This window comes from Vitis riparia, chromosome 14 (assembly GCF_004353265.1).
Source record: "Vitis riparia cultivar Riparia Gloire de Montpellier isolate 1030 chromosome 14, EGFV_Vit.rip_1.0, whole genome shotgun sequence".
In the NCBI taxonomy this organism is placed as follows: Eukaryota; Viridiplantae; Streptophyta; class Magnoliopsida; order Vitales; family Vitaceae; genus Vitis; species Vitis riparia.
Genome location: NC_048444.1, coordinates 2,634,941 through 2,660,002, shown reverse-complemented (window position 1 = coordinate 2,660,002; position 25,062 = coordinate 2,634,941). Strand labels below are relative to the sequence as shown.

The 25,062-nt window shown below is 34.7% G+C and overlaps 3 protein-coding genes and 1 non-coding gene across 6 annotated transcripts; 1 reads left to right on the top strand and 3 right to left on the bottom strand.

Annotated features, from left to right (window-relative positions):
- Window positions 1-31: 31 nt before the first annotated feature.
- On the bottom strand, window positions 32-8,355 carry LOC117929455 (universal stress protein A-like protein). 3 transcript variants are annotated; one of them, XM_034849733.1, is made up of 5 exons: window positions 8,121-8,355; window positions 1,354-1,475; window positions 885-1,003; window positions 495-615; window positions 32-397 (listed from the first exon to the last, which is right to left on the bottom strand). In XM_034849733.1, exons 1-4 carry the CDS (start codon window positions 8,296-8,298, stop codon window positions 507-509), a joined length of 528 nt encoding a protein of 175 aa, XP_034705624.1. In that variant the 5' UTR covers window positions 8,299-8,355; the 3' UTR covers window positions 32-397; window positions 495-506. The 3 variants fall into 3 exon arrangements, with proteins under 3 accessions (XP_034705624.1, XP_034705625.1, XP_034705623.1); XM_034849734.1 differs by having other exon boundaries at window positions 32-384; window positions 499-615; XM_034849732.1 differs by having other exon boundaries at window positions 32-384; window positions 8,121-8,354.
- Window positions 8,356-10,534: 2,179 nt separating this feature from the next.
- Window positions 10,535-13,886, bottom strand: LOC117931038. The gene is made up of 2 exons (XM_034851885.1): window positions 13,649-13,886; window positions 10,535-11,208 (listed from the first exon to the last, which is right to left on the bottom strand). The coding sequence occupies exon 2, from the start codon at window positions 11,184-11,186 to the stop codon at window positions 10,659-10,661; it is 528 nt and encodes a 175-aa protein (XP_034707776.1). The 5' UTR covers window positions 11,187-11,208; window positions 13,649-13,886; the 3' UTR covers window positions 10,535-10,658.
- Window positions 13,887-16,956: 3,070 nt separating this feature from the next.
- Window positions 16,957-17,053, top strand: LOC117931470. The gene has a single exon (XR_004654045.1). It is a non-coding gene; the product is annotated as a small nucleolar RNA snoR1 (small nucleolar RNA).
- Window positions 17,054-22,112: 5,059 nt separating this feature from the next.
- LOC117931366 (cinnamoyl-CoA reductase-like SNL6) lies at window positions 22,113-25,062 on the bottom strand. The gene is made up of 5 exons (XM_034852335.1): window positions 24,734-25,062; window positions 24,441-24,604; window positions 23,151-23,345; window positions 22,848-23,001; window positions 22,113-22,755 (listed from the first exon to the last, which is right to left on the bottom strand). Exons 1-5 carry the CDS (start codon window positions 25,005-25,007, stop codon window positions 22,457-22,459), a joined length of 1,086 nt encoding a protein of 361 aa, XP_034708226.1. The 5' UTR covers window positions 25,008-25,062; the 3' UTR covers window positions 22,113-22,456.

Here is a 25,062-nt window from a genome sequence, read left to right as displayed (position 1 = left end):
GCATTTGGATGTGTAAAGAGAACAGTAGAGGGCAGTATAAAAGTCTAAGCATTACATGTAATGTTAAAGAGAATGGATAGTTTTTGTCAAGCAGAAGATGTGTTAAGCCTCCTGCTTTCGCTGCATTTTCTATCATTTTTTGTATGGATGCTGTATTTATACGAGCGAAGCTTCTGCTCATTGCTCTCACACAGCTTGCAATATAACATCTCCATTTTTCCTAATATCATTAGACAAGTATCTTAAATTTTTCAAAAGCAAAACAAACGAACAACATGTGCTCCACAAGCTTGAGCTATAAAGAAGTAGAACAACCAACTTAACAAACTCAGTCTGAATGTCGTATACACCTTAGAGCGTTCCTCATGCACCATTCTGTGTCTTCTGCAGGTTAAAACTTCACAATCAATAAATAATTTCTTCAGTTCATCACAGCTATTGCATGGTCAGTACAAAGTCATATCAACAAATAAGAGAAATGGAAAGGGAAGTACGTTCCAAAACAATCAGTCATCAACTGGGTCCTGAGGAATTTCATCTGGCCTGCGTTTGATGGTGATGACAGGGCATTCAGCATGCTTCACACAGAATTCACTCACAGTTCCAACAAAAACCCTACAAAGAAGATACACACGGGTCAAATTGAGTAATATATCACGATTTAAATTCCCTTCTTAGGTATCCTGGAAAGGAATTTCACAATGTCAAGGTGCAGCTATAAAATTTCCCTTCTAGGTAATGGAAATGGTTCCTGGAACCTTAAATATGTTGAAAAAGGAGCTTTGGTCTCCCAATCTGGCATTGATACAAATGAATTGTGATACGTGGGTCATCAAGAGTTATGGGGACCAGAAATGTTCATGGAAATAAAGTTGTAGCCATACCTCTGAAAAGGTCCAAGACCCCTGCAACCCACAACCAGTAAATCTGGCTGGATTCGTTTGACCTCATGGCATATGACTTCCTTGGGATCACCTTTCTTTATCCATGCTCCACAAGAAACCTACAAACACACCAACATATAGTTTGGAACTGAATAAGCATTTCTTTAAACGATGCCACTAATTAACAAAGCTTTTGCTTGAATACAATATACTGAATCCCTGGTTCAACAGATGTGGCATCATGAACCATTGAAATTCACATTTCAACTATGTTTAAACTTGTTTTGAATAAAAAGGAAAAGTTGAAATAGTAAAGATGGGGAGATGGCATATAAATAGGTTTATCCGGAATTAACCAATATCTGAACCAATATCAAAACCATATTGCAAAAAAAAGTACTGAAATGGCACCCTTTTTGGTTATCCATCAATTTTTTTAGGCATGCATAAGAGAAGGCAGTTTCAGTACCCCAAATTCATGAGAACTCTTCACAAAGTGCTCCAACAATTGAAGCCCTCTTGCCTTGTCCCTGCGCTCCAAGTTTTTGAAATCTTCAGGGGATGCATAAATGCTATCCATGTCATCAAAACCTAGAGACACATGTTATCAAAGAACATTATTAGGATCAATACTAGACAGATGAACATTCAGGGACAAGGGAAAGAAATAAGGGGTTACTAGTCAGCTGACAAAAAAGCTGCTCTGATGGTTGGATGAGACAACAACAAAAACAAATGTTATCGTTCTCCAAAATGAAGGATGTTATTTGCTTTAATCCCATGAAAGGTTGTTTTTTAGGGACACCATCACCACTAATGTTAAGAGGAAAGAACTTAATCCTGTGACAAGTACCACTAGAAAGTCATATTGCTAGCCCTCTGTGTGGCCTACTTTGACAGAGGGAGTAAAACCCCTTTTGTACAGAAACATAGACATCATCCACTAAAAATGAAATGCCTAATTATTAACTTGGTCATAAACCAAGGAATTCTGTTAAACAAAAGAGGCCAGCTTTACAGAATATTTCAAATTCTGAATTCATTTTATTTATTTAGAATTACATTTAAAAGAAATGGTGATTAGAAAAAATTATGAATTTTTAGTTTTAATTTATATTTACTACAGCCAGATTTAATTCCTTATTTCAAATTAAATATGTGAATTTATGTAAAAAAAAAATCATTATCTTAAAATGTTGGCTTTGCTTCAAAAATTGAATCTTTATCTACTTGATATACAATCATATTAGAATAAATGATGTAATCATTGATGTGGATGTTTTTTGTTGGAGGCAATTATCACACAAATTGTTAAGAATTTGATCTTGAGGAAATAGCAAAGTATGCTGCAAGGCAAGATGGGGTTAGAGAGTATGTGAGCAGCCCAAGGAGTAACTTCTATGGAGGTAGCCCAGGAATCTTAGAGAATTCTGATAATTGGACTGAGACTCAGGAGATATTAATCCTTGAGAAATGGGCCATTAGGCCTTTGCATTAGAAGTGGGTCATTAAGCTTTTAGGAAAATCGGTTGTCTAACATGGTATCAAAGCCTTGTTTGACGGGAGGTTATGTGTTTGAACCTCACCGAATGTTTATCTCCCCACTTTATTAAGTCGGCGTGTAAGCTTATAAAAAGGCTACCCACAAGGGCGAGTGTTGGAGTACATGATATCGATTGTGGACCCAAATTCAACAAGCATAAGCTTTTAGGAAAGTTGGTTGTCTAACAGAAAAGAGTGGGATGAACCAACCAGAAGGCCAGCAACGGTGCTAGGCTGGATGGGAGGCCAGCCAAGGTGTCTGCTATTGCCCAGACCAGTGTATGATATGCGGCAGGTGGCATTTGTCTTGAGAATAGTAGCGCCAAAACAGAGATAGAGGGGATGGAGGGAACCCCACCATGGCTTAGAAGCTGCAATGAAAAATAACAGAGGATGGACCACCCATCCCCATCCCTACCAGAGAGAGCTCGAACAATTTGATCCTTTGGAGAGTCACATATGGGAAAATACCTCCGCCTTGGGAGTTGGCAGAGAACCTTTCTTTTACCTTTACCACCGGTAGGATAGATGTTCAAGAAACTAGGGAATCCACTCAGGGGGTGGGTATCATTTTAAGGTTCTATTGGCAGCCGCTTATGCCCTTGAAAGGAACCTGATTAACATTCTAAACTAGCTGATTCTCTACAAAGTTATATATTCATATATGTGTGTATTGCATGGCTTTGGGTGCAGGTCTTGGATGATGGTATTTGCTTAGCTCCAAATTTATGATATTGGAACTCAACTAAAAATGATTTGGACACAGCATAATAGAATCCCCCTGTTTTCTCTTTTATCCTTATCTTTTCTTTCTTGTCACTAAATATTCTTATAGAAGTTCTCTTTCCAGCAAAATTTCTTTCTTTCAATATAACTATATGTCAAGGAAGTAGAACGATAAAAAAGAAATAAACAAAAATTAAACATATGTATTTGAAGAAAATGGGAGTATCTGAAAAGAGTGTCATTCCTGCATCTTTGTCATAATGTTAATGTGGTATGTTTGGTGAAGTTGAAGAGTCTGCATATCATAGTGTTTGTGCATGTGTATAAAGACACCAGTATTGTATATCATAGGTCTTGGACCCAATATTGCATAGATTTGTGATCTTGCATTCTATGAGGGTTTCTAAAATGTTCCCAACCTTGAAGTGCTTAAATCAGTTTGGAGGTGCTTGAACGTAGTTGGAGCTACTTGGAGCCTTGGAGGACCTTTCAAGGTGCCTGGGCTGCTTGGAGGGGCGTTCAAGGTGACTGGAGCTTCTTAGAGGTGCTTTTGAGGTACTTGGAGATGCTTGGAACAACTTTGAGGTGCTTGGGGGAGTTTAGAGCAACTTTTGAGGTGCTTAGATTAGCTTAGAAGTGCTGGATGTGCCTAACGAGTTTTATGAGTATATTGGAACCCAAACTAGAAACATGAGGAGAGTATCTCCCTTACTACTTATAAATAGGGTACCCTGTAACTTGTAATCATCTCAAAGATTGACAAATGTCTTGTATATTAGAGTTTCCTAATTGTATTACACTTGCTCGTTTTCAAGCATTCTTAGTTTTCCTTTCACAACTGCCTCGGTAGTGCTCATTTGGATGCTTGAGTTTTGGATGCTCAGGCACCACACAAGATCCTAGTTTGTAGCAAGTGGCATCAGAGCCAAAGTTAAAACGGGGTTGTAACTAGGGCTAAGGGGAAGCTAACAAACAGGTCTGGCTCTATAGATTAGACAAGACAACTCTTAATGAGTAACCTTCCAATAGAAAATCTAGCACAGCCAAAGGGGGAAGAAGGAAATTTCATGAAAAGTGTTTGCCTCGTGGAGGCATTCCTTGTCAAGGTAGTGCAATGGCCAACAACAAGGAGCGACTTGACTTGGTGGAGCAACGCTTAGAGCATGGCATTGATGACTTTGCGAAACAGCTCCAGGAGCTCAAGGAGAGTATGCCAAAAAGTCTAGGTTCCAATGCTTGAGGTATGTAAACAACTGTCTTTGATGTTTTCTAACCTTAAGGCTAGTTTTGACATTTGCATTTAGGAGTTTTGGTAAGACAGAGACATGTGCAAGAAGGCCATAGTCACAGAAGCTGTGAGCACACATTAGGGAGAGGGAGCACCCAAGGTAGAATTGCTGAAGCATGATGCCTTCAATGGAAAAAGGGATGCTAAGGAGGGACAACTATTTATAGCATATAGAGTGCTACTTCAGGGCAATGACACTCACACAGTAGGGTGTACCCAAGCTGTGGTCCTCCTTTGTTTTACTTCATTGATTGTATAGGGTCCTATTAATATTTTTGCTTTTTTCTTACCTTTTAGCACTCTTTGTATACTCCCTGCATCGAGGTGCACCACCCTTTATTTTTCTTTATTGGTAATGATCAATATATACCATTCATTCTCCTATTAAGAAAAAAAAAATACAAGAAAGGAAAGTCCATACCTAATGATTAAGGCAAGAGAGAACCTATGACCTCACAGATGGAGAGGGATTCAAACCCCCAGTATTCCTATCAATACTTCGATTTTCTAGACCAAACCTTTCAGCCTCTCAGACATCCATTCCATTATGCACGCACTAGCAGGTAGGGCTTCTCTATGTAATTTGCTAAAAAATGTTTCCTACATGATGGTCCATACTGGTCAAAGGAATCTCCAAAGAGGAAAGCCCTTAGTACCTTGAGGTAGGAAAGAGGAGAAGAGATAACATAAGTCGGATCTCTTCAACCATTGATGTCTCTCAAGGCAAAAGAAGTGTGTATGGAGTTGATGTTTGTGAAGGTAGGCCTCAATAGCAAACCCATGTGTGTCATGATCAAAACTGGTGCCACTCATAACTTTATCTCAATGAAAAAGGTAAGGAAATTGGGGCTGAAGATAACCAAGGAATCAGGTGACTTAAGGTCGCTACCTCAAAGGTAAGATCCTTGCATGGTATAGCTTAAGGAGTAAAGCTACACATGGGATCATGAGGTAGAAAGTTTGACACAATTGTTGCTTCCACAAATGACTTCTAAGTGGTTCTTATTCTAGATTTCTTAGGGAAGGCTAAACCGATCCCATATCTTTCCTATGCACAATGGCTATCTTAAAAGAAGATACACCATACACCATTTCTACAATGATAGGAACTGAGGTTGATATTGCAGTCATCTTTAACATACAGTACAAAAGGGCATTAAGGAAGAAGTGATAGACCAAGTTGCACTTAGGGTGAGGGAGCTGAATGAAACCCATATCTTCAGTTGGTTAGAGGAATGAGCTGAACTCGAGGGTGAGGTTATTAGCCACAGAAATATAGGAAGTGCTTTGAAGTTTGAAGTATCAAACCTTGGCCAGGAGGTGGCAGTGTCAAGATATAAAAAGGAGGACAAATACCCAAAAAAGCACCCAAAAGGGAAGCAACATGTTATCAACTTCAAGTAGACGATATATTGGTCCAATGGCATCACTCAAGGACAAGGAGCTTCTCCTATGGCAAAGTAATTGGTCAAGTGGAAAAAACTTCTAGAAAAAAGATTGAAGCAAGAGCTACCTGAAACATTGTGGTAGCACAAAAACAAAAATTCCACATGGAGACATCCATGAGGAGGTTGATGAACTACGTGGGGAATAGTGCCACCAGACCCCAATTTTGTGTGGATTTGTGATTAATTTGTTGTAACCATTTTAAGGAGTTGAGAAGTGCCTAGTATATGGTAAAGCTTCCTAGTATTATACACTTGCTTTCTTTAAGCATGCTCTTCCTACTGGACCTTACCTTTGCTTATGCAGTCGCTTGAGTCAAGTTGACTTAGGTGCTCAAAGTTTTAGGCTGCCCAAGTACTGCACAAATATTTAACGGAAGTCCTGATCTATAACATCAATCCATCAATGAAATCTAACAAAGTAAAATTTACCATCCCCAACAGGCATGAGGGTTTTAATGAAGAATTCCTTCAATCCCTCATGAGAAAGCTCTTCATTGGGAACATCAACATTGTGCTTGCTCCAAACATGCCAAAACAAGTAGAGAGGAGCCATTTGTGGCACCATCCTTCCCTGCTTATCAAACCTTAAGCATGCCAACCCAAACGAAGAAATGCCTCTTGAAGAACCCACTACAACCCAAAAATTTCAAATAAAAGATCCCATAAAAACCAAGCTTTACGGTGGTTAATAAGATGTGGTTTGCAGTCTCACTAATTTTACAAAGGCTACATGTTCATCAAGATTCATTCACTTCTTAAGAGTTGGTCAACAATTAGAGTCTTTTACCAAGCTGCTTACCAAGTGAAAAAGCAAGTTCTCCAAGGAGCACATGTGCTCTAAATCTCTTTAGCAGACACTGAAATGGTCTTACAGTTCACAGGGAATTGTAAAAACACTTCCTCATACCCACACGAAAGTATCCTCTTATTCTGTAACAAATTCAGAGAATAAATGCACTCCAAAAGAACAATCATCCTCATTCATATTTGAGTTCAAGAAAGGCCTCCTGGAACATGGACTCTAACAATTCTAACTTCCATCCCCCACACATCCACCACTTTAGCATTTTTGTGCTCAAGTATTATAAAGATCTATGCAATTCTAGAAAACACTAACACAAAGTCAAGTTCGCAAAATGGTTCATGCATTAGCGATATTGATAACCCAAACTCCACCTCAGTATCTGGCAAAATATGGGTGTCTCTCCTATCCTACTAGAACTATGAGAACTATTCCATTTTAGCAAGCATTACCAAACACAGTCAAGCTCTCACAATGGTTCATATAAAACAACAATGATACTAAAAATCAATTTACTAAGATCATATCTTCACAGCTTCAAATAAGTAGTTCAATATCCATAAAATAAATAAATAAATAAATAACATCAAATATAAATAATCTTAAGATTGCACATTTTTTTCATTTTTATTCTAGAGGCACTTAAGGTTGCTTAATTCTTAAAGAAAAATTGAAGATTTATGACATAATAATGAAACTGATGAAACAGGGAATTTACAAATATTGCATTCAAATGATTATGACCCTATGAATTAAACTATCACATCAGATATATCTTCATCCGAGTTCGTCATTTCTGCATTCATGCTGTGTTTAATTGCTAAGAAGAAAACTTAAAATCTCACACTTATCACTACTTGGAACGCCAAAAACCAACAACCTTCACTATAACAATTTCACTCGGTTGAGTTGAGTTTGGGTAAACAACATAATAAAAAGATAAAAGATGAAAAATTTTGGTTTTCCAGCAACTAAATAGGATACTAATGTTCATAAATGCAAGCAAAAAAAAAAAATCATTTAATACCTAATCACATAATGATAACTAAATTTTATAATAAAGAGGGATTTATTGTTTGTCTCCTTCTCTAGGCATCCTTTGTATACATCGTGTGCACGTTTCGCGCCTACTTTTAGGCGCTTTTAATATATTTCCTTGTTTGCCTATCAAAAAACTAATGATACCTAACTAATAATTCAGATCAACTTCAACTACTTCAATTCACTCCATCAATATCTCTAAATTTAGATTCACTTCAACAATTATGCCCAATCCAAGAGCTGATGCACTGCTAAATAACAAAATTTGCAATTTCATATGCATTTCTCAAGCATTTTTCGATCAATTTCGCAATAAATCCAAAAAAGAAAATCAGAGAATAAAAAAAGAGTTGAAATATCCTAAAAAAAAAAATAGAGAGAGAAAGAACCGTCTTCGTCGGGGACATGGACGTGAAGGAAGAGGAGCTTGAAGGCAGAGGTGTTGGAGCGAACGATCTTCTGAAGAGTCCATTCGAAGGCGCGCTTGCTGCTAATAGAGGGGTGTGGATAGCCCTTGATGCTCGACTCGTTCACTGCGATCATTATCCGAGTTGGCTCACTCTCCATTTTCCCCACAATTCACTGAGGCACTCCCTTTCTGTTATGAAATATGATTGTCTCTGGGTGTCGAAGCGTATCGATGCTTAAAGAGATGGGCGCATTACGCCCACACTGGCGTACGGTATCCAACGTGTGCTGGTAATTCTAACGTGGTCCCGACAGTTGCAACCACGTGGCATTTGCAAATGTGGTGTCACCGTTTCCCCTCAATGAATGGCGGGGTTTGAATAGTATTCGCTTCCCTTTCAAAGATTTGTCCTATTATCAACAACCGCATCAATAATAATAATAATTTTATAAAAACAAAAATTTAGATTTATTTTTTATTTTTCTTTTTTCTCTTTCTTTACTTTTCCTTTAATTTTTTTGAAACCAAACATAACCTAAAAATTGAGGAAAAAAAAGTTATCACGGGATGCATATTTTTCATTTTTTCTGGCTTATTTTTAAAAGAAAATAAGAAGGAAATTTTTTTCTTAATTTTTTTATTAATAAAATCCTTAATAACATATACAATTATTTATTTATATATTAAATAATTATTCATTTATCAAATTATAAATCATTAACACACTATACATATAGGTTAATGTTAGATTTATTTTTCTCTTTCCTCATCATTATATTTTAATATTCATCTGTTTCTTTTTCATATTCTTAATTAAAAATTTACAATAATTTCAATTTTTAAAATAAGTACACACCTGCCACGTCATTGCCATGGTGGGCAAGTCGTTGGAAACTCTTTTAAGATGCAAGTCATGTCAAAGCCACGTGGATAGACGCGTATGATGAAATACTGTTGTATTATCAGGCGCTAAAATGGAAGGTTATTAAGGATAATCATAGAACATGACATTTGTAATTGTTTTTGGTACGTAAGAGGAATTAATTACTTTCCAGGAGGGCCCCCAACATGTAAAGCTGAAAATTAAAGACACCAGATGTGTAATCTTTTTTAAATGGGGCCTGTTACATGATTTTCCCAAAAGAAAAATACTATTAAAAAATATAAAAAAGAAGTACATTTTCCAAGACTCCATGTGGACTTTGGGGTCTAAATTTTTATTGGATTGAGAGAAAAGGTTTGAAAATTTTAAGGGGTTGTTTGACAAATGTTTTTAATGATAATTATTTATTTTTCAAAATTAAATAAAAAAAAAACGTTTAATAATTAAAAAATTATTATTTATTTATTTTTTAAATATAAATTAAGATATTTTAATTATTTTTACTAATATTTTAAAAAATAATTATATAAACATATATAATAATTAAAAATAAAATACTGACATAAAATTTATTTTTAAAAAGTTAAAAACATTTGAATTCTCAAACAATACCTTATTTTTGTTTCTTTCTTTCTTTTCATCACTTTCTCACTTATACCAACCAACTAAACAAGATATAATGAAAAACTATGGACCAAACAAAGTATAATAAAAAACCAAAGACTATATTTGGTTTTAGGAAATATGATGGAAAATGTAAAAAAAAAAATTAAAATTAAAATTAATAAATTAATTTTATATATTATTTTAAGTTTACTTCATTAATTTTTGTCTTTACCATAAAAATTAAATAATTTAAAAAATATATATTTTTAATCTATTTTAATTATATTTGATTTTCTTTTATTTTCTATCGACCAAACATACTCTGCGAATTTTAATTTTAAGTGGGAAGCTTTCTCTTCCTCCAAGAAGGGTAGCACCACCTGTGAATAAAGATTTTCACTAAGATCTCTTCTTCCATTTTTATGGAATGCCACCCAAGTTAGTAAGTTACCACTGTGACATGATCTTGGCCAGCTAATGTATCTGTGCTTATAATCTTACCATTTCTGAGAAGATATGATGTCTTGCTTTCAAAATTCAAATAACAAAAAAAAATGGAAACACAGAACAAGAATCTGGGTTAGCTTTCATTGTGGGATAGAGAGAAGTGGAAAGTTTTTTTTTTAGATCTCTTGATTTATTTGTATCCCACATTAAAGAATTATCAGTACTTTAAAGACGAACTTAATGGCGGATTCGAAGTGATGTAGGAATTAAAATTTTGATCTTTTCTGTAACTGAAGAGCATTTACCTGAAGCTTGCATAAACTGAGTGCGTTACGCCTGCAAAATGATTGAAAGCGTGAGAGCCCAATGAAAATAATAGAACCGAGTACTATGATTGATAGATGGTACTTCTGCGAATGCAGTATTTCTTTTGACAGATAATATTGAAAATCAGCTCATTTTCCTTGAAGATCAGCATTCATGGAGGAATAATCCGTAGTACGATGCCCCAGAAAACCACTGGGGAAAAATAAAATTATGAGATTTTTCATTAGAGTTTTTAACAGCAGCAGTTTTGTTTCCCTAATTGCCCTTGGCTTGGGGTTGGATTCCAGTGAAGGAGACCCTGCCAAAGCCCAGATGACCCACCTGGTACAGCTCCAACCAAACCCTATCTGCCTCAAACCTTGCGCTCGCTTTTTCCTTTTCTTCTTCTTCCTCGCCAACCCCATATAAAATGTCTGATGCTCCCTCATCCGCTCTTCCATTCCTCAAGCTTCCGTCTCTCTCTATCACGAATTCGATTTCGTTTTTTTTGCACTTTCTCTTCATTTCCAGCTTCCTTTTCCCGAGTCCTAGACACCTCCTTCCCATCATCCAGGGAATCTTAACGAGGGCAAGAGCCAGCAGGTTCACCACAGCACAGGGGCAGCAGCAGATTGCTACGCAGTCGGCGAACAACCCTGCGGTGCATGACCTGCAATACTTGCCGGAACACTCGATCAGATCTCCGCCATCTTCTACGGCGTACCGGCTCTTGCTTGCCTGCCTGGCTCTTGAGCCTTTGTGGGTCTCCTTTTTACGTGCAACTCGAGATGGGTTCCCCTCCATTTGGATTCTCAATCACTAAAATCTGCAGCAAAGATGAACCAAGCAAACACTACGTCAGTTCGATGCTTTCGACTTCTCTCTCCAAATCTATTTTCTGACCCTCGATATACCAAACAGCTTCACCCCATAAATTTTCTCAAGAACCTCTGGCGTCACACGTACAAAAATGGAGATGTTCATGCATTTATTTATAAATTTATCTAATTTCAAAATGCCAGGGGGGAGATGTACCCATTCACGCGCCTCACAAGCTCGTGGTCATTACACATTCTCTCTCTCTCACACACAGACACAGTCAGAGAGCCTATCTACAAAACCGCGTGGGGGAGCATTCCTTGGTTCGATATGGGATGTTACCAAAACGACCCGGTTTTGGAAATTGACAACAAAATGAAGATTGAAAACAGGAGGGTGAGTAGTGGGGAGTGCGTATTCAGATCAGTAGCATGGTTCTTCTGAAATAAAGGTACTTCTTGTATAGGGAATGTGACTGAGACGAGACAGTGGCCAACTCATAGGCCAAGTTTGTGAAACATTTGCCTAGAATGGTTTTATAGCAAAGGAAAAAAACATCCCCTTCATGTCTCGGCCTTTATTTAGCTTTACAACAATTCTACTCTGTCCTTACTTCTCACTCTCTATCTTCTGCACTGAATTGTCAAAGAATAACATCAGCTTTTATACTATTACTACCACGCATGATAGGTTATTTAAGTCTCCATCACTTTTATCTATTCTGGGTTTAGAGTCAGCTTTTGCTGGAACTATTTTTGCCAACTGATCAACTTGATTGAAGTGAAGTTTTTTTATCATCATTCTAACTTATAATTGTCATTAATTATGAGAGAGTGGGCATTTCATAGGCCATGGAAGAGGAGGAGGCAGCAGCTACTTACTCTGGCTTTGCCTTTGCCTTTGCCCTGTGGGTAGATGGACACCCTTGAAAGAACCTCTCTCATGAACTATGTTTTCTATATATTTTCTAAGTAAACTGGCCTGTTGGGAGATAATAGATTAAGTGATTAGCCTAAACACTGGGGTTTGAATCCACGAACACATAAACCTCTCTCTCTCTCTCTCTCTCTCTCTCTCTCGCTCTCGCTCTCGCTCTCTCGGTAGCATCAGACAGGCTTTTCCAGTTGAAGGGAAAATAGACACAGTTATTAGCCTAAACACCGGGGTTTGAATCCACAAACACATCTCTCTCTCTCTCTCTCGCTCTCTCTCTCTCTCTCTCTCTCTCTCTCAGAATTTTACTTTCTATTGGTAATATTAGACAGGCCACAAGCCCAATTGGATACAGATTTTGAAGATTCTACCCCTACTATTGGTGTGTAAAAGTGATTATAGATTTCCAAACAATAATCAGGTGGGAATTACCAAAAGCTAACCCACTGCCTAAAATCGTTCAGGTTTGGAATCAAAGACATAGCCACCTCCACCAAACCAAAGAGGAAAAAGGAGGGGACCAGATTCTCAAATCCTACGGCAACTAGAAGTGGCAAAAGGTGTTCCACACACTGAAGCCCCTACACTTGAGGCAAGAGCAGTTGATGCCAACAAGCTCAGGTCCACTTCAGTATGCTTTTATTTTGCCAATGAAATAAATATTGACAACTTGAACAACATATACCAAAATAAAAAATAACGATTCGATCTACTGTTTAATTGAATTGGAAATTTGGATGTTTTAGAGGGGGTTCTGCAGCCACATTTCAAAAATGAAAAGGCAATTGATTCAGATAGATATGTAACAATACAGGGAATATAAATCAAAGAAAAGCACTAGCAGGCACAGTGGTCATGTACCACAGAATTAGATAGAAGTATTAATCAATCCAACCCAATTTTGATAGTCCCTCAAATGTCTTATTTCCATACATAGACTCACCTTTAAAATGAATTTCCATGAAAATGCAGATTTGTTGTCTCACTGAATGTCCCTCTACACTGATATGGGAATGATTCCTCTAAATCACTACCCAATATCCTCCAATAAGTCAAACATGAGATCAGATTACAACTCCCCCATTTTCTACCTATTTGTTTTAACACAAGCTTAGAAAGTTGACTCCTGGCTATTACCTAAATGACCTTATAATTGGGTGAAAATAATTGATCATTAAGTCATGATGATATGTCACTTTCTTTAAATTTGGGTTATAAAATGACACTTATTGTATGATTAGTTTCTCAGAATATATATCCTAGAAGATTATGCAATGATATAGCTTTATATCTATATAGTGATGAAGGAAAGTGACAGTAAGACAATTGACATTGAAGGCTGATCAGCCACCAGACAACATAGTGAAATAGAAGATCACTGTTCCAGTGTTCCTCCTATTTTCATAATGCAACAGTACAATCCCAGGAGAAGGCAAGTATTCAAAGACTAACAAGAAATGGAAATTAAAAGAACCCATTTGTAAATATGAGCTTCCAATGAATAAAAGCCTTACCTCTTTCTGTAGATGGGTGTTTTCACTGCATTTTCATGGTGGGGTTTGGCCAATGGCAGAGAGAAAACTCCCAATTACTCAAGAACTGGAAACATGAAGGGGTGTTTGGATCTGATCTTGAGTGCATATTTGTAGTAGTGACTACTGAGTATGATCTCTGCAAGTGGAATCACTCTCAGTACAACCCTCTCTCTCTCTCTCTCTCTGGGTATTTAATGTTATTTTAGTAACTCGTAAATCTTCATTACAGCGAAGAGAGAGATGAGGTTTGATGATTCCCGATGACAGCGAATATAGGAAATTGTCCCGCTTCCCCCTGGCTCCTTTTCCACTTCCTTCTGTTTGTTTCTTCACTGCATGAGCCCAGCACGTGAGAGATGCCCTCTCCTATCCCCATACACACAATATTGCTCTTCCTTACACAACCAAAAATTAATTAAAAAAAAAAGGAAAAAAAAGAAAAGAAAGTACAGATTCATGAGTGTAGAAGCAAGCCACCACCACACATCCATTTTCTCCCCTTCTCCACCAACCCCCCGCCCCACAGACCACAGCAAAGTTGGATTGGTGGTGTAATTGAGAAGGCCATAGAAGGGTCAAAGCGACTTTATGGCGATTCCTTGGAGTCAAGAGCAAATGGTTTTTTTAAACATTAGGTAGTTTTTGGAATCTGATTTTAGTTGTAAGATTATTTTTCTATTAGGAGTGATCTTTAGCCGGATGTTCATCATCTGCCGTAACGTGGGAGAATGAAGACAATATCCGGTGGGTTTTGAATAGTCTAAAGTAAAATGTAATAAATAAATAAATAAATAAAAGGAAAAAAAAAAATTGAAGTTAATAAATAATTTTTATATATTATTTAATCTCATTTAATATACAAAGATTAAATAATTTAAAAATAATCTTAGTTATTTTAATTTTTATATGTAAAAACTAAATAATTTGAAAATATATATAAGAGTTTGTCTATAATTTAAAAACAATTTTCTATTTTTAAAAATAAAACTGTTTTTAAAAGTTTTTAACACTATTTGACCATTGTTATTTGGAAACAACTTTTAAAAATAAAGTGAAATAGGGAATAATTTTTAAAAAAAACAAGTATCACCCATTTTTAAAAACAAAAAGAAAACATGCACTGATTTGATTATGATTTCTGAAACTTGTTTTCAAAAACCGTTTTTGAATTAAAGAATAAAAAATAGTTTTAAAAAACAAATTTCAGAAAATATGATTAAACAGACTCTAAGAGCCCGTTTGGCAGTGATTCTAATAGAAGTATTTTTTTTAAAAGTGTTTCCTTCTATAGTATTTTTATGAAAAACAATTTATGAGAATTGAAAAAATGATTCTAATAGTGTTTTTGATAATATGTTGTATAAGTATAAAAACACTTTTAATATTAATAAATTACTAAAAAGAACATATAATTTTAATTACAAAAAGAAAATAGTATGATAAACAAAAAAAAATTCAAAAGAATATATATATATATATATATATTGTTAAAAAAACTAAAATATAATTTTTTTTATTTAAATAAAATTTTGAAAAATGTTTACAAAAAGAATTGGATTATTAAATAAATATCAATCATGATATAACTTATTTGATTATATATTAGTTTAAATTAATAATTTTTTATCACTATAATAAAATTTTTAAAAATATTTAAAAAATAAACATCTAAATCAATAAAAAAAACATTGAATAAAATATAATTTTCAAAATAAAATAATATATGATTACCTATTAATTTCTCAAAAAAAAACTTTTTTAATTAAAATTAATAATTTTTTTCATCATTATAATAAAATTTTAAAAAATATTTACGAAAAAACATCTATAAAAAATAACATTAAATAAAAGATAATTTTTAAATAAAACAATACATGATTGCCTAAAAACCACACAATAGAACCCCGACTTATAGCAGATTGAGTACATATCATCTTCCACTTTGAATGACTTCACGTATTCTTACTTGTTGTTTTGCCATATCCCACTCTACGATGAACTCCTCCTTTTGCTTTGGCTTCTCATGGACCAATCATCGAACACCTAGTGGATGCAAACATACTGGGAACTAAGAACACTTGGTGTATTGCCGATTTGAACTCCTAAAAATCAAATGATCTTCCCCAATAGGCCAAGGATTTGAATACTGATATTATGATTGGAAAAACTAACCTGTTACAACATGCATAAATGAGACCGTTGTTTTTCTCGATTGAAACTGTTGTTCCCATTATGCTTCCCTCAACCTCAACACAGAGTTTGTAAATAGGCTTAACCACACGGTTCAAATATGCATTCTCATTCGGAATTGACGGCAACATAGGCCAACCTATGTTTTCATCAATGTTAATTCTCAAGAACTTGAGTAGATAGAGGCTAGGGCAGAACAATTCGCGATCTGGATTGGGCATAGAATCTCGAATTCAAATGATTTGATTTCTGGCAGAACAGAGGGTCTTCCTACTGTGCAGTCTCGAATGGCAAGCGATGGATGAAGAGAATGAAGGAGAGAGGTATGAGTAAAAGGGAAAGGAAGGTATCGGGAATCACTTGGAGGCATTTTTGAAATATTTCAAAAATTTTAAAGTGTTTTTTTAAAAAAAGCACCAATAAAGTGATTCTCTAAAAATTACTTTAAGTGTTTTTTTGGATTTTCAAAAGTGTTTCTTAAAATTTGTCAAACACCTTATTTTCATCCCAAAAACACTTAAAAGTGTTTTTAAAGGAAAAAACTCTTTTGAAAATCACTGCAAACGAGCTCTAAATTTCTTATTAACTTTAATTATATTTATTTTTTTATATTTTTTATAGGATAATTAAATATGAATATATATATATATATATATATATATATATATATATATATATATATATTATTAATACTCTTAGTTAACCAAATGAAATGTATAAATTTTTTAATTTTTTAATTTTTTTAATTTAATAAAAGAATATTAATGTCATGTGGACGTAGGATTTTTATAGTGGAAATAAAAAAAATAATAATTTTTTATTATATTCATTTTATAGAGCAAGTAATTATTTTATAATATAAAAATATAATATTTTGACCATTTATAAAAAGACTGGAAAAATATTAACGGTCTGTATAGTAAATGGGCCGGACAAATTTCTGCTAGGCCCAATGCGGGAAAGAGGGCCCAAAAAGGAAGCTATAAAATCAGCAAGGGTACCTCATTGTTAGCATCCTTCAGAAAACCCTAAACCAGGTATAGCCGCTTCTCGAGATTTTTCTTCTTTGTTTTCTTTCTTGTTTGTGGTTATAGAAGGGCAAAGATGAAGAGTGCTTAATATTTCTGACACCTCTTGTATGAGAAGAGCTCTCAAAAAGCTCTTCTTTGAGCACATACAGCTACTCTCTGAGCCCTTAGGCTTCTCTCTTCTTCTGCTTTTTGCTTTCACAAATTGCTTCAGTTAATCGGAACGCAGACTCTGATTTAAGCTCTCTCATTAATGAATCTGAGGCGCATTCTTTGATCTTCCTTTTCCTCACAGCGATTTGATTTTCTAGTTTTTTTCTCTCCATTTTCGTGGCGAGATTTTAAGGTTGTACGCTAACACCTTTGTGGTGTATGTTTTGCCTTGTGATTTGGCATGGAGTTTCTTAGCTGTCTCGATTCAATCTCACGGCCTGAGATGATCCGGCCTGAGATCAGCTGGAATCATTCTTAGGAAGACCGTCAATTTTTGGCCAGTGGATCGGGCCCTGATTTTTGAAAGTAGTTTAAATTAAAGGGGTTATAGTATTTCAAATCATTTTATTTTATTTTATTTTTGTCTAATTCTTTGCTTTCAAACACGGTATAAATGATATTTTTGAAGGGCTTTTTAGGGTGTTTCATGTGCTGGGCTTGAGCCAGCCCATGATTATAGACTGGCTGGGCTGTAGGTTTTCAAGTGTTCAATCTCTCAGATAACATCTTTTGATGGACCATTTTAGCGGATCCATGGGCTCTGCTCCAGCCCAAGCTCGACCTTAGCGGCTGGGCTAGGTTAGACAGAGGGTGGATATGGCCGAGTTAGTTTTTGGCCCAAATCTTCATTACTCGTGAATTTCTATTTAATGATCATGCGTCACTGATTAACCCGTCCAATCCGAATCAAGACAATTGATCTGAGCTTAATCCAACCCAAGTCCAGTTTAACCTCATTTCCCTGAGCTCAGGGTTGGGTTCAGGTACAGGTAGACTCGTTGCATAACTTAAAATCTATATATAATGTTTTTTTTTTAAATAAAAAAAACTATTTTTTATATATTTATGTGAAAATTTAAATATTAAACTTGACAAAATTGTAAGATAATAAAATAATAATAATAATAATAATAAATTATATATATATATATATATATGTATGTGATATAATATAATTTGATATTTTTTCTTTAAAATCAAAAAAGAAAATGAATATCTTGGTCTAGATCTAAACTCGAATGGAAAAAACTTAATCCAAATTCAACTTAAATATTAAAAAATAATTGCTTATTCATCAAACGTGAAGTTGAGCTTGAGTTTGATTACACTAACCCGCCAATAGACGAATCATGCTTAAGGATCCTAGTAAATGCATTTCACTCAACTCTTTTTATTTTTTTCCTTTTGCTTAACTGATCTCATCTTGACCTCATTGTACCCGAGATTTGATTGCTTTATATTTTATATTAGACATGATCTCATTATTTTATATTTTAATCTTATTATTTTATACTTTTCTACTTTGATTTTATCTTGATTCATATTTGTATTCTTATTCAACAATTCATGTTTTACCAGAGTTAGAGTTGATTGTTTCCTAATTCGGATTGAATTTATATTAGTCATCACCAATCAACTCGCTCAAGTTGCAAAAAGTTTAATATAGTGTCAAATCAATATCATAGATTTTTCCTAAATATGTATTTTCATTGAAGAAATACTTTGACATGTTAGATAAATAGATGTAAAAATAACTGAGGTAGTGTTTTTAAAAATACTTTTAGCCTAAAAAGTATTTTTGAAAAAAATAATAAGGTATTTGGAGTGATTCTCCTATAAATACTCTTATAGAAAACATTTTCATTAAAAATACTTTTGAGTAGAAATACTATCAAGAACACTCTAACCTGCGACAGAAAAATATTACAAGTGATTTTAAAAATTTTTAAAAATGTTTTTTTATGTCAAATATCTTTTTTAAAAAAAAAAAAACATTTCTTAAGCTAAAAGTACTTTTTAAAATCATTATAAAACTCTAAGCCTGTTTGGTAGTGCTTTTAGTCGAAATATTTTTATTAAAAATGTTTTTTTTTTTTGTAAGACTTTTGTGAAAAACACTTTTATAAGAATTTGAAAAAGTAATTCCAATAGTGTTTATGATAATATGTTGCATAAAAAAAACACTTTTAATATTAATAAATTACTAGAAAGACCATACAATTTAATTAAAAAAAATTATAATAAACTAAGAACTTTTCATTATATGTATATATAAACATCTATTTTAAAAGAATATGTAAATATTTATATTGTATAAAAAATTAAAAATAATTATTATAAGAAAATTTTTAAAAATATTTTAAAAAATAGATTAATAAATAAACATATATAACAATTTTCAAAGTAAAACAAATTATTTGATTATATTTTAGATTAAAAATAATATATTTTTATCATGAAATGATGGATTACAACTATCCAAAATTCAAAAATCCTTCTAAATTGTATTTGTCTAAAATTAAAGGGTCAAATGTTAATTATTACCCACTACTGTATTCTTGCCTGGGTTGAGGGTTGGGTTATAAAATATGGTCAAAATTGTAACTTTATGACGCTTGTGATATATGGTATGTATAATCTAAAGATTCAACCACCCACATATGTCTATTATAAACATATGTCAATTCTTTCTATTAGGTAGGAATACGTATAAGCATTAATTTTCAATAGATATTTTTTAACATCTTGAATATAATTCATTTTATAAAATTTGACCATCTAGAGCAAAGAAAATATTGGAGCACGTTTTAATGATGTTGAATGAAAGTGATAAAAGTCTTTGAAGTATGGAATCTCCACTTGGATGGAGACTGATTGAGAAAGAGATAGAGTAAAAGGAAAATAAAGGATATTGAGAAACATTTGGGGGTATTTCAAGAATATTTAAAAATTTTAAAGTGTTTTTTTTTTTAAATACCTCCTCGATGCTTCTCTAAAAATTAATTTAATTGTTTTTCTAAGTATTTAAATGTGTTTTTTAAATTATTATTCAATACATATTTTTTACCTTAAAAACGTTTTTAAGTGTTTTTAATACTAGAAACACTTTTAAAAAGTACTATCAAACAAAATCTAAAGAGTACGTTTGATAGTGTTTCTACAAAGTATTTATTTTAAAAATGTTTTTAAAACAATCATCTATCATGTCTCTAAAAAACATTTTAAATAATTTTTTAACACTATAAATGATTTTTTATATTTTTAAAAGTATGAAATTTTGTCAAACAACTTTTTTTCTTTTCAAAACGTTTTTTAAATTAAAAACATTTCTTAAAATTATTACTCAAAGTACATCTTTGAATTATACCCTCATATCGTTACATGGAATTTAAATTATACTTTCATCTTAGTTTTAAGGAGAATGAAATATTTTTCTTTTGGATTTTGAATAGTTGAGATTAATTAATGGAAGTTATAATTCCACGGAGTTGAGTACCTCAGGATTTTCCTTACCAAAAATCCAACCTATTGGAGAGGACTTCATGTCTCCATTTTTATCCACTGGTTTCCATCTCTTATCTCTATGATGACTTTTCTCCTTTTCTAGGATGATACTGCTCTATTCTTCCTTTCTTTCAATCATGCCATCAAATATCTTGAGAGGGTTGAAAAGCCCACTAACTTTATTGATCATGGGAGTGTACTAGATTCAATTAATTTGTGGTTGATTTTGACACTAGAAAAAATCCCTCAATGAAGTCTAGTCTTCGAGCCTAGAGAAAATCAAGCTCATTTCCATTAATTAGCTTGTACCACTGTCATTGAATCGTCAACAACACTTTTGGTAGTGTTTAAATGTTGTTCTCAAGTCATAAGCTGAGTATATCTTTATAGACTTGTGAAAAAAAAAAATATATATATATATATATATATATATATATGCTTTACATGTCAAGAAAGTGAGGTCAAACTATCAACAAATTAAAATGCAACGAATGACCATTCAATATTAAATTTTATTTTTTGTTTGACATAATTGTTGAGGGTCGACCAACCAACTGGAAGTGATATTTCTTCTCTGATGTTATTGCCCAATCAACCGGAAGTAATGCTCCTTCCTCTTTTTCTGCAAAAGATGTTCAGAGTGGTTGTCCGGACACACCCTCCGAAGCTCAAGTCAGATTAATAGTTAGAGAGAATACCCCCTTTTTTTTAGGAGCTTGGGAAAGAATGGATATAATACTCCCCTCCCCCTACCTTTGGGCTACGGGAAGGCTTTTATAGTGTCTGGAGTCTTGTCACATCTGTGCTGAGATGGTCTTTTGATTTTCGCAATCATGATGGCAACATAGAGGATGACAGAGCAATCATCATCCTTTAGGTGGCTGATAGAGATTGCTAGTGGGACGGCTTGATGGCTAGCTTACCACCTCAGTCTACAGGCGATATAGTGCAGAGCGTAGCAAGTCGCCTAAAAGGGCAGGGAGACGTCCCGTCAAGCATACTTCTAGTGAGGGAAGAATGATTGCTCGTAGGAGCTAGTTAGGGAACCTGCTTGGAACGCACCATGCACTCTTAAAGGAACACAAGGCAGTCGGCCATTGATACTTAGAGGTCGGATTGGGCGTTCCGACCTGGTTGTGCTTGTCCGGATAAAAATGGATGGATGCCAGTGTCCAATAGAAGGGTGTTGCGCAGGGCCGAGACAATCTACCACTTGGTCACAAAAGGGATGTCTTTACAATAATAAGCGTTAAAAGTAAATAGTAGGAGAATAGTTTTTTTTTTAAAATCTTTTCTGAAAACGGTCTTTTAGAATAAATTTTAGATGTTTTCAATTATTTTTATGGAGTGTTCTAAGTAATAGTTAAAAAAATACGAGGAGTCGTGTTTCCTAATGTTATATATGCAGTTCGTTTTTTTAGTAATATATAGAAATTTTAAAGTCACAATGACCTATTGAACTCAAAGTAAATGACAGAGGTGATGTGTTTTATCTTTCGAATAAGTTTGTAATTAAGGGTAAAGTATTGGTATTTAATACGTCAATTAGGGTTTTAATGCGAGGGTTTAAAGTGTTAACATGACAAAGGTTGAGAGGTAAAATGTGACATAAATTGCATACCGTGATAAATGACAATCATATTGTATATACATCTAATGACACAAATTGTATCATATCATAATTCAAACAAGCCATAAAGCATGGATGCAGAAAAATCGTAGCAGAGTGGACTAGAAATTGGTGTTCTACACTTTATTGATGTTTTGAATCTGATGCACATTGCATTGACAAGTGAAAAAAAGAATATTTCTACCCACTATCCACCTATGAAACAGATGCTGTGGTATGGGCAAGGAGTTGGTTGGTACAACATTACTTGGAATTCAATCAGCTATGTGTACATGTTGAATTCATGGCTTCTCAACAGTGAAAAAGCTTGGGAAAAAAGAAAGAGACGGCTTCATTTCTACAGTTTGATTTGGGGGAGGGGGAAACAATCTTCTCTTGACAGTATGCTACACTACAATATTCTCTTTCTTCAGTTCTCTCTTTGAGACCCTGACTGAACTTTCATTCCTGGCTTTCACTATAACAGCTTGTTCTTGACATTAGACCAGAGAGCCTCCCATCTGACAACTCAAACCTAGTCGAAAAACTCGAGGACCCGTCTCCGGTTATCCGGTTTAATGGCATCCCTGTTTCTGATGCTAGATTTTCTGCCTCAGCTTCTCCCCCAACGACACTGTCAAAGCAAATGTATCTTCCAAACGAGGCCTTGCTCATTGCCTCAAACACAACTACATGTGCCTCGGCTAATCTTGTTACATCAACAGTTGCCAAAAGGCCACTTCCATACATCTCGTATGCCCCTGCATTACAAACATTTTTCAGAAATTGAAGGAGGCTGGAAAATGGAAAAAAATTTGGTATATGATTGAGAATTGAAGATTCATATATATACCTTTGAGATAGGCTAATGTTGCCGTTGGATTTCTTCGGTAAAATTCAGGACCAGTGACTAGAGCAGGGCAGATAGTGCTCAGCCTTAATCCCTTCTCCTCAGCTACTCTCCATGCAGCTTTCTCTGCCTTCAGTTTGCCCCATGCATACCACAGCTGCCATTTTACAACCACTTATCAAGAATTGATACACTATTTTGTAAGTAAAACAATTTTCTGATTTTTCAAAACTGTTTTTCTTAGAACTGCTTTCGAAAACACTTCTGTAACGGAATCATAACCTCGCAATGGAGAAGAACCAATACCTTTCTATCAAGGCAGAAAGCCTCATCACTCCAGGAGTCATGATCCACGATGGGCGAGGGGTCAGCATTGGAGCCACCTTGCCAGACGCAGGCCAAAAGCGATGAAGTGAGCACACAGCCTTTAACCGAGGGTGTCCTTGCACAAGCCTCCATCACATTCTCACTCGCCTTCACCTCTATTCCAGCCATGGCTTTCTGCCCATCCAACATAAACCAAGCAAATGATTATTCACTAATGTTAACCCACTGTTGACCATATGTTGGCCAGTGCCACTGTTATACAATAGATTCATGTTCATAGAAACAGATAGAAAAAATATATATATTTTTATGTTAATCTTATTCTATATCATCTTCCACAGGGTGACTTTGTCAGTAGCAGAGAAATGGTCAGACTAAAAAGAAGAAGAAGAAGAAGAAGAGGCTGGTGGGTATGCTTGGTGATGCAATTGTATATTGTTGTGGACTTCAACTTGGATTTTTGCACTTGTTCTGTGGCCGGCCTCGTCACAATCCAGTCAGTTCTGAGATGATATGCTTGTCTTCATGCAATAGGATTTTTGCCAAATCTTTTGAATCGGACCCATTGATAAAAATAATACTTTTTTCAATATAAATAAAGTAGAAATATGTAGTGGAATTTTTTATCATTGAAGGGGCTTATTTTATCCTAATGAGTGGGTGGTTGAAGATACTTTGACTATGTTTTAAACTTAGTTTTAAACACTATGATGCCGTTTCGGATTTTGAAGGAGGAAACACCTTTCCCAAATATTTTGAATTTGACCCATTCATAAAATTAATATTTTTCTCAATGTAAATAAAGTAGAAATATTTATTGAAATTTTTAACATCCTATGGGGTGATTGGGGGTGTTTGAACATATTTTTTAAAACTTGTTCTTGAGTCAAAAAATAAAAAATAATTTTTTAAAATAAGTTCAAAAAAATTATGAAAGTGAAAATAATTATTATTAATGTTTTAAAAAATGTTCTCTTTTTCATTTTGTATTTAAAAAACAACGCCTACACAATTTAAAAAAAAAATTAAACTAATTTTTTGTTTTTGAAAACAAAATTAGAAAAGTTTTGATGTGAAAATTCAAGTGGAGATGATGAAAAAGAAAAGGAAAAGGAAACGAGGATTTTTACAGATGAGATCTTTGGATATGCCAAAAACTAGAAACAATGGATCTGAATTCTCTGTTGTCTGTGTAGTTGGTTGGTGAAATGTCTACCAGAAATGGGAAAATAAAATAAAATCGATTGGACCCAGAGAAAGAGGACTTACAGAGTAGCCCGTAAGACCAGCAGGGTCAACGAATCCAGAGGTGTGGAATACGCCACGACACCCCTCCATTGCCGCCTCTAAGCTTTCAACTTCGCTTAGCTTCGCCGTTACCGGCCAGATGTTACTGTTGTTTCTTCTCATCTCCTCCACTTTCTCCACATCTCCTGCAATTCCCAATAGAACCCATGTGAAACAAGATTAAAATCAACAACAAATATCACAATATCAGAGAGATGGGGGGCAATTGAGCAATTTTCCTGGAAACCAAACAGGTACTGGTTGAATAATTTTACCTTCGCTGTCGACGATGACTCGAACAGAGTACCCACGAGACAGGAGCTTGTTGACGAGGGCGAGGCCCAGGAAGGAAACACCGCTGGTGACACAGACCAGCTTCTCTTCTTCATCGTCTTGTGTGGTTCCAATTTTGGCTTTGCCGGCTCTGGTTCCTTCTTCTCCGCGATGCTCATGAGCGTTGACCTTGTAGGCGCCGGCGCTTGCAAGCAACATGCGGCGGAAGTCCTCCAGCTCCTGGCGGTGGATCTCATCGTTCCTCACAAACCCCATTTCTCTGAAATTAATGCCTCTTCGTTGTGAAGTGAAGAGATGATGCGGTCTGACT

Excerpts from the sequence above, each read along its gene's own strand:
- LOC117931038 (XM_034851885.1), bottom strand. The coding sequence starts at position 11,186 with ATGGAGGGGAACCCATCTCGAGTTGCACGTAAAAAGGAGACCCACAAA.
- LOC117929455 (XM_034849733.1), bottom strand. The coding sequence starts at position 8,298 with ATGGAGAGTGAGCCAACTCGGATAATGATCGCAGTGAACGAGTCGAGC. Across the intron at positions 1,004-1,353 it reads AGAGTTCTCATGAATTTGGG|GTTTCTTGTGGAGCATGGAT; the intron begins GTACTGAAACTG and ends GTGTGTTTGTAG. Across the intron at positions 616-884 it reads GGTCTTGGACCTTTTCAGAG|GGTTTTTGTTGGAACTGTGA; the intron begins GTATGGCTACAA and ends TCTTCTTTGTAG.
- LOC117931366 (XM_034852335.1), bottom strand. The coding sequence starts at position 25,007 with ATGGGGTTTGTGAGGAACGATGAGATCCACCGCCAGGAGCTGGAGGAC. Across the intron at positions 24,605-24,733 it reads AGTCATCGTCGACAGCGAAG|GAGATGTGGAGAAAGTGGAG; the intron begins GTAAAATTATTC and ends TGGGAATTGCAG. Across the intron at positions 22,756-22,847 it reads AACATTAGCCTATCTCAAAG|GGGCATACGAGATGTATGGA; the intron begins GTATATATATGA and ends TTTGTAATGCAG.